General features: G+C 37.0%; 1 protein-coding gene across 3 annotated transcripts; it reads right to left on the bottom strand.

Annotated features, from left to right (window-relative positions):
• Nucleotides 1–5,441: 5,441 nt before the first annotated feature.
• On the bottom strand, nt 5,442–8,900 carry Letm1 (Leucine zipper and EF-hand containing transmembrane protein 1). Of its 3 annotated transcripts, none has more exons than XM_090174222.1 (12): nt 8,618–8,900; nt 7,923–8,502; nt 7,710–7,853; nt 7,513–7,653; nt 7,243–7,446; nt 6,933–7,184; nt 6,734–6,874; nt 6,567–6,672; nt 6,338–6,510; nt 6,074–6,279; nt 5,711–5,861; nt 5,442–5,642 (listed from the first exon to the last, which is right to left on the bottom strand). In XM_090174222.1, exons 2-12 carry the CDS (start codon nt 8,499–8,501, stop codon nt 5,490–5,492), a joined length of 2,250 nt encoding a protein of 749 aa, XP_090030348.1. In that variant the 5' UTR covers nt 8,502; nt 8,618–8,900; the 3' UTR covers nt 5,442–5,489. The 3 variants fall into 3 exon arrangements, with proteins under 3 accessions (XP_090030348.1, XP_090030349.1, XP_090030347.1); XM_090174223.1 differs by having other exon boundaries at nt 8,785–8,900; XM_090174221.1 differs by having other exon boundaries at nt 8,563–8,899.
• Nucleotides 8,901–9,586: the final 686 nt, after the last annotated feature.

Genomic DNA, 9,586 nt, shown 5'->3' with positions numbered 1-9,586 from the left:
AATTTAAGTTAACAGAAAATTAACGGGGCATTAAATATTTAGACACAACGTTACCCACTTGACGTATCCAAATATGAAATCGATGTTGACACGGGCGGCAGCGGCTAAATATCCTGCTAATCCCGACAGTATAGCTGGTGTCGCCGAAGGCTTGTCTCCAGGCGGAGCCGGAGCCCATTTTGCCATTGACAAAAATGGGCAACAGTTCTTCAAGGCTCTCCTTCCACTCTACAGTACATTGGTTTTTGTTTCTAATTATATGGTAGAAAATGCTATTCCGAGGACAACCGCCATTTTCGTCGATGGTACATTTAAAAGACCGGCAAAGTTCGCCCAACTTACATTACCAGAACTACGGCGAGCAGTTCTGGTAATAGTAAATGGTTAATAATTCTAATTTTATATAGGTTTTTGCCGCCGTATACGCATTAATGACACTACACTCAGGTATAATAACCGCACTCTTGAATTCGAAAATTCTAAAAAAAAATATGTGTCTTGTCTAAAAAACATTTTTTATTTAATGTCTAAATTTAGGCATTATACAGGAGGGTGCAATCCAGGGACCTGAATGCCATTTACAGGGTGAATGGTCTGGCTAGAGATGCGATAAAAATGCTAATGACACTTCCCCTCCTGCCTGCAAACCGAATAAAGGATGGTTTAAATGTCATTCGAGTTAAAATAGCGGGAATGCTATATGTACGTACATAAATCTTTTGTATTACCAGGACTTTATGTAATCACTTGTAACGTCTATGGTTCCATTGCTACCACGTTTGTTTTGTTGTTTTAGAACAAAAAGGGCCTAAACTAAAATTGAAGCTCGAACATCACAGCAATCATCTTTGAAATTACAAATATATATCTATATCAGTGGCGGCGTAAGGGCGGGGGCGACTGAAGCGGTCCGCGCCGGGTGCTAGGGTAGAAAGGGGTGCCATTTATCTAAGACAATTCAAATAATTAATTCAATAAATAAATAAATAAATAAATAAATAAATAAAAACATAATTTAAAAATTGATATTAAAATCTGAGGGGGGTGTCACTAAACATTGCCGCCCGTAGAGCCAGCCTTCTTAAGCCGCCACCGATCTATATAATTTCCTGGTATTACATTATGTTACATATGATAATTTGTTACATTAATGCGCATTATAACTAGCCGCATTAAACGGCCTCGCGCAGTACGTGAACGATTATTGGATTGGAGTAGTTACTCCAGATATTCTCTCAGTATGGAACCGCTTGAGAAGGACCAACAACGACGTAGAGTCATTCCACGCACAGCTTAATAAGTATGTTAAGGACCCGAATCTCGGTGATTGGTAATACATAGGTATAAATTAACAATATTTGTCGCTTTTAATGTTAATTAATAATTTTGATATTTTTTATATATATTTTCGATATCTAGAAATCCTGCAAATTCTGGAAGACGCTCAACAAAGAGACCATGCCTGCGCCATTAATGGACAACCAATTAGGTCCACGACGAAAATAATACGTAATATTTATACACCAATTTTGTTCATAAGGGATGTTAATATAAAATAATTGTAGAAGAATTCTAAACATTTCGGGAAGACTCGAGAGAGAGGAAATTTCAATAGAAGATTTTCTTCAAACGGCCCAGAATTATGTCAATCCAGGAGGGTTGCGTCCACCAGGAGAGCCTCGCAGACAACAACGAAACGGTAATATACTTCAATAGCTTTTAAAAGTTTATATAATTACAAAATGTTAATGATTTTGATTTCGTAGCTGCACGAAATCTCCAGGCTGGGGCACGTGTTGTGCGTCGCCAATTAAGACGTGATAATGTGGCTCCCTTCCGACAACCACGAGTGGCTGCCGCCGCCGATGGACAGCTACCGCCAGCGTTACAATTACTACCAGCCATACAACTGCCACCAGCCTATGGACAACCACCAGCTGGACAACTACTACCAGGCAAACCACTGCCACCAGCTTATGGACAGCCACCAGCTGGGCAACTACAAGCCGCTGGACAGCTACCACCAGACGGACAGCTACAAGCCGCTGGACAGCTACCACCAGCCGGACAACTACAAGCCGCTGGACAGCTACCACCAGCCGGACAACTACAAGCCGCTGGACAGCTACCACCAGCCGGACAACTACAAGCCGCTGGACAGCTACCACCAGCCGGACAACTACAAGCCGCTGGACAGCTACCACCAGCCAGACAACTACAAGCCGCTGGACAGCTACCACCAGCCGGACAACTTCTTATCGCCCCAGTCCCACAACAAAACGTCCGGTTAAGAGTGGTACTTGGAGGAAATGGACTGATAAGATTAGAACTTGTTGGAGCGCCCAATCATAATAATGAGCGAGAACAAAACGTCCAAGTCCCACCGGAGAACGTCCAGAGAGAAACGGATGAAATTGAGGTGAAAATTTTATGTTATATTGAAAAATCAAGGGTTCATAATATTGAAAGATAGTGTTGTTTTTATAGGATGACGGCACTTGTTTCCTGTGCGTTACAAACCCGTCAATTACAATAGCACTTCCCTGCGGGCATGCTGCTTGCCGCACTTGTTTAAGTAGGCCGGAATTAAGGAGAAGATGTCCGTTTTGTCGACGACATAATCAAAGGTTGATCGACACTTAGAGAAAAAGAACTTTTAAATAAAACCCATATTTTGTATATTAATTTTGTAGCGACACTGTAATTTTTTTAATAAAACTTGACCTTTTTCTAATTTTGGTCGTCATTTCACCTGCAGTGGCGTCGCCCGGGTTACCATTTTTTGGGAGGGGGGGGGGCAATCTATGCCAAATATTTATAGTATAACTTACATATGATTAAATGGTGATATATACATATACAGGATGGAAACATTTAGACCAACACTTACAGGACCGGCGGATAATGTGGGTATCGTGGGTAGCCCTACCCACTCGGAATTTAGTACCCACACGGAATTTGAAGGCATATATATATATATATATATATATTTTCGGTGATTTCGCTTTATGCGGTAGATATTTCTTTAAAATTAAGTCCGATAACGTTAAAAAAAAATATTATTGGATAGGTTAGGATTCAGCGGACCTACAACTTCGGTTATATCAGTAAATATTAAATTTAAGTATAGTTTTCAGGGTAATTTACGGGATCCCAATTTTCGTGGTTTTATATTTTCGCCTAAAAATCTACATACAGTTCCTTAATTTAAGTCCGATTTTCATGAAAGTTATATTTTTGAATAGCTGCACGGTTTACATATAACCTAGAGTTGCAAATACGTTCCTTAATTTTAATTCTAAGTAAGGTTTTTTCGGCAGCGTATACGGACCCCTGCAATTTCCAACATTGTAAATCCCCGTGTTTATAGAGGTCTACGCGCCCGTTTCCCTCTAGCGTTTTTCAAGAGTGCGCCGCGCTTTCAACGTATGACCAGAAGTAACAATTAAGTATGACACTGATCGACCTAGTCTTCGGCGTATGACCAGAACTAATAAGTGTGACACTCAACGTAACAAATAAGTGTGATCAGAAGTAGCAAATAAGTGTGACCAGAAGTAACTAATAAGTGTGATAAGAAGTAACAAATAAGTGTGATCAGAAGTAACAAATAAGTATGAAACTGATCGAACTAGTCTTTGTCGTATAACCAGAAGAAATAAGGGTGACACTCAACGGCTAACTAGTAGTAACAAATAAGGGTGATCAGAAGTAAAAAATGAAGAGGGACACTGATCGAAGGAATCTTCGATGCTTTCAAAGTATGACTAGAAGTAACAGAGAAGTGTAAATATGTATATATGTGTGACCGTGGATATATTTTGGTTGTGATACCGGCGTTGCAGGTTGCTGTGAATAGCTCAAACAAACTTAACACATTAGAAGGATTGTGTGTATTTCTGACCGTCGTACGTCTTGTTTAACTAAAAATATCATAACTGTGTATCTCAAAACAGATCTAAGTTCGCCGTGCAACTGTTGAAAGTTTTTTCCCACGAAATTGATGACTGAATCCCCCTAAAATTTAAGAAAATGTGTTTTTGATAGCTGTCTCTTTTTTAACCAGCGTTAAGGTAGGTCGATACCAAAATATCCTTTTAGACTTTTAAAAGTCTACACACTATTTGGCTAGCTTTTGAGCCTTTTCATGAGTTGGAGGAGCTAAGGCGCCAATTTTGAATTTGAAAAGGGTCTGGCGACGCCACTGTTCACTTGAAGGAAGTACACCGTCAGAAAAGTTGTACTAGTGTTAAATTTGATTGTATTCATATACCTGGAAAAATTTCTCTGAAAACCATTTAACGATTAAATGTTTATCTATCTATTTATGAAAAATATTGGCCAATAAGCCGCAGTAGGTCTTCGAGTAAATTAAGCATCGGTACAGATAGAGGTGGTAATGTTAAAAATACACAATTAACGTATACAAATAATAACAAATGAAGGCATACAACAATAACCACATAGTATTTAAGTATGGGTATGCTAAGAAAAGAGGGGAACCTAGAATTTTATAATAGGGACACGAAATAAAAAATGTTTTAACACGTTTTTCTCATAATGGCCGACAAAAATTACGTGGTTATTGCTCTCAGGTGACTTGTCGTAACCACCCGAAAATTTGTGGTTTGAGTAGGAGTATTAACTCTACAGTAGACACATTGTAGATGTTTTAGCAGTTGGCATTATGAGCAGACCACAACGCCAACTGCCGCTGTATCTCGAAATCGAGTTGGCGTTATGAGCAGACCACAACGCCAACTGCCGCTGTATCTCGAAATCGAGTTGGCGTTATGAGCAGACCACAACGCCAACTGCCGCTGTATCTCGAAATCGAGTTGGCGTTATGAGCAGACCACAACGCCAACTGCCGCTGTATCTCGAAATCGAGTTGGCGTTATGAGCAGACTACAACGCCAACTGCCGCTGTATCTCGAAATCGAGTTGGCGTTATGAGTAGTTGGTATTATGAACAGCTGGTCTTATGAAAAGTTGGAGTTGGGGTATTTAGGATCCTTGGCGTTATCATCCTTACCCGATAAAAACATGCATTTAGCTGCAAAACGATGATAGCGCCATCTCGTGTTTTCGAGTTCAAAAGGAGCGATGGAGAGCTGCAGTAAATGGAACGAAAGAAAATTGACTGGAGTAGTGCAAATGGAACATGAAATGTTGATCTGGGCTATATTTGGTGTGTAAGATAATAACCATGGGCCTGGGAAATCTTAAGTGATTGAGAGCAGTCAAATGGAAAACGCTATTACAAAATTATTTGTTCCTTGGATTATCTAGATGCTTACTTTTTTAAAAATATAATAAAAACACATTTTGATTCATAAAATTGCTAATTTATTATTTAAAGCTGCTGCTCATTTGAAAAACAAACTTAACTTCTGCATTAAATTACTATTCTTTTTAGTACACATGTATATATACTTAAATAATTTATAACAAAAATACATTTATTCACAAACCGTTAACATTTTCCATCAAACTTTACCCACTTTATTACCTTCTTTCTCACGTAACTTGGCTTCCTTTACTTCTATTTCCAAACTTTCTTCTTTCGCTAAAAGATCTATAATTTCGTTCATTTGTTGTTTCGAAACCTTGACATTTTCCCTTCCCAATAACTCTATAACCTTTAAAAATGAAACAAAAATGTATGGATTTTTAAATTAAATAACGTGCAAAACCAACAACAACATACTTTCATAACATCTTCAACTTCAACAGCACCGTCATGATCTTCGTCCATTTTGTCCAAAACATCAGCAATTCGTTGAAGTTTGGTATCATCTGATACCTTCTGAATTCTTCTTATTGCAAGAACCAGCTCATTAATGTTAATAATATTATCTCTGTAAAAAAATTGCAATGTAGATAAAAGTAAAAAAAACATTTAGTGCTTTTACATAAGTATTTAAAAGCCAAATTGCTCGAAGATGTTATTTGATACTGTAAAAATTGTTTGATGATTAAAATTGGTTGATAAACAATTGAAAATCAATATCAAAATACATCTTCAATATCAGTAACAAATCTGTATAGGTATAAGACTTATTAAAATTACTTTTCTTTATCAACGCTTATGCCTTCTTTGGATTTGTTGTCAATTTTGGCTTGCAATGTAGATCTCTCTTTGCCCAATTCATCCATTAATTTATCCATGTTGGTGATCATATTATTAACTCTGCTGTACAATCGTGTAGCTGCTTTGGACTCTTTCAGTTTCGTATCACCAGTTTGCAATGCAACCTCCTTGAATTCTTCAATATCCTAGATAAAAACAATGTTATTTTAAGATTTTAATCAGCATAATTGCATGACTTCGTACTTCTTTATAATCCGCCATTTCTTCTTTCAGCTCATGTAATTCTTCCTCTTCAATCATAAGCCTCTTTTTCTCCTTGGCAATTTGATCTAGAGCATCTTCAATGTCTTCCAAGTCCGCCTTCGATAATTCCTCTTCTTTCTTTGGAACTTCTTCTCCCGAAGCTTTTTGGCTTACTGCAATTCAAAAAACAAATAATGAAAATAGTCTTAATCATTTTATAGAAACATACAATCGAGAGCCATATCCTCAATAGGAATTCCTTCATCCTTCAGAAAATTGTTTTCAGTTGACACATCAATCTGAGGAGCTTTATCCAACATTTCTTCCTTCGCCTTCTAAATATATAAATAAAAAAATATTAGCCAATGCTTAAGCCAAAGTCAAAAGTAAAATAACCTCTTTAGAAGCAAGTTCCTCTTGTTTTTTTTCTTCTTGCTCTTTCTTAATGGCTTCTTCCTCCAATTTTATCAACTCAATCTTAGTTTTGTTGTCAACTTTACCCTCAGATTCTCCAATTTTATACTTGGCTTCCATCGTCTATCCGTAAAAAAAATATTTGAGAAATGTTCAATTTATCTGAGAAATAGAGGTTTACCGCAGCATTTGGAAGCGAAGAAAGTGTAGCTTTAAGTTGATCGGTGGCAGCCAGATTTTCAGGAAGATAAAGAGCTCTCGATAACAACAGTAGAGAAGGCGGAATTTGCTCATTTAAACTTAACTCCAGCCACTGATTTAATTGAGAACGTAGGCGTTCCTCGGGTACACCTAGGGCTCTCATTCCTCTGGCTCTGCATGCAGCTTGCAACTCCGGAACTGTCAAAGCTTCCAGTCCTTCTTTTTTTATCATCTAAAGAGACCCAATAATTAAAATAAAGCGTAATTTTAAAAATAAATGTTATACTAACCTGATCGTCAGCTTTGAGGTTTCTCAACTTCATTTTCAACTGAAAACGTAAGAAGTTGTTAGTTCCAATGGGTTGTAGTTCTAACAATCGGCAAAGGGCTGTCAGTTGAGGTCGTGTTAGGCTATCTAGCGTTATTTCATCTTCAAACAATTTGGAAAATTTAAGTATTTCCTCATTGCTTGCTTGTTCACCAGAAAGTCGAATCTACAATAAAAAAAAACCTAATGAAAATGCACGGTTTAAAGAAAAGACGGTAATATATAAAATTACTTTTTCAAAGAATTGTGCAAACTCTTTAGCATTGTGCGAATGTTTCTCCCCTTTGCGTGTTAAGGCCATTTCGTCTAATGTATCTTGTAAGAACTTTGCCATTTCGAGTTTCATTTTAAACTCTTTCTTTATCTTATCATCCTATAAAAATTAACAAACATTAACATTTAAAGATAAATATTAAATTTCAAAAGTACCCTCTCTATTGTGGTTTGAAACGTAGATGGTAGCATATTTGGAAATAATTTAACGACTACTGGTAATAACAACTCCATAAAAGGCACAATTATAAACACTGAGAAAGGAACTAGTCGAAAAAGATCCGATACTGTACGAACTAACTGAAAAAATAAAGAAAATTAAAAATTTCTGTCCTTAAAGTCAACCGGTTATTTGCAATAAATAACAACCTGTTTGTGTTCCCTTCTACTTAAATCTTGGCCATTTAAAACTTTCCATGCCAACCGTGAAGAAACCTTAATATCAATGAAGAGCAGACGGAAACCATGATAATAATGTAAAATTTCATCATAAATTTTTTTCCATAAACTTCGTTTTGGTGCGGTTACAGCATTTTTTTCGGCTTCTTTAGTCGAAACTGTTTTATCAAGACCAGGTTTATCTGATTTGTCACTAGCTTTGGACTTTTGGACTTCTTCTTTTAAGACCTTCACCGTAACTTCAACTTTAGATGATTCTTTCTCATACTTCCGGAGGTCTGTATGTATCAACCGGGATTGAGAATGTAGGGGAAATGTCTGTGACCCACTCTTGGATGATTGCAATGAAGGGAATTCATTTAAATTCTTTTGTAAGTACCCAGTCAAACTTGCAATATGATATTTTGAGCTTATATGACTACATTTAACAAAGTTCTTATATGAAAAGCGATGATCACATCTTAGCACGTTTAAACAAAGTTTGCAACCCTGCTGAGTAATTGAGGAATAAAGACCAATTCTGTTTCTTACAATAAGACAAGGTAGCATTCTGAAACGAAAATAATATGAATTTAAGTTTTCTTTGACAACACTGTCACCACTAAATAACCTTGATCAAAAAAGGAAAGTTTGCATCATTTATGGGTAATGATAGGTTAAAGCACCTTCCTGCTTTAGATAACGCTGTCAAGTGACCTTGGCGGATTACTATGGAGGTTTAGCCCGGTAGGCCGGTAGGGGTGTGTAAGCCTTTGCCAGAAATGACTTTTCCGTCTCTTAATCACGCAGAACTTCTGGCAGAAGACATTAGCTAAATAGTAATAAATTTTACCTTCACAAAATTGCTCGAGATTTTTTTTACTTGCGATATGAATCCATAAAAATTTAAGTAAATAATTTTTTACTCCGAATGAAAATAAATGAAACTTGTCAGTGATTTAGTGAAAAAAATGATTTTAAATGCCGACCTGCCGTCAAAAGCAGTGTTGCCAATGTTCGAAAGTCGAAATTTGCATTATTAGGTGGTTTTTTTTCGCCTGTCCCAGGCATAGAAATCTTATACTCCTACCTAGAACGCTCCCGTCTATGGGAGAACCTGACGCCAAGACATTTTGTAGCAACGACTAATGATTACATAGTCTTTGCTTAAGCTTCAGCCAATCAGCCGCCATTCATTGACTAGTTAAGTTAAAAGAGACCACCTATGGACTGTGAGAAGGATCGGTACGAGTTATTAGTAAGTTTTTTAATTTCTTCAAATTTGTTTAGGATTTAGATATATTATCCCTTTTAATTATGGACTAATCTACTTTTTCACGTATTTTATCATTCATTGACTACCTATATATAGGTTCCTTGGTCACATCCTTTTGAAGTGTCCAGCTTTGGAGAACCATCCGGGAGTTTCGGAATGGCGGATAGATCACGAACCCCTCCCTACAGAGGTGCTTGTAGGCTTCGGTAATACTATTTCAGATCTACATCAGGTCAAATGGATTCTTGGGTTGTGGAAGAAGGCCAAGGACGATTGGCGTCGTTTGAATAATAATTAATCGGTTTCCTTCGCTCTTATCGTATTATATATATATATATGTATTTTTTATTTATATGCTTATTTTGAATTGAGTTTTATT

This window comes from Leiobunum rupestre, chromosome 4 (assembly GCF_980474605.1).
Source record: "Leiobunum rupestre chromosome 4, qqLeiRupe1.1.hap1, whole genome shotgun sequence".
In the NCBI taxonomy this organism is placed as follows: Eukaryota; Metazoa; Arthropoda; class Arachnida; order Opiliones; family Sclerosomatidae; genus Leiobunum; species Leiobunum rupestre.
The sequence above is the reverse complement of the archived record's forward strand: the minus strand, read 5'-3'. Positions and strand labels throughout refer to the sequence as shown.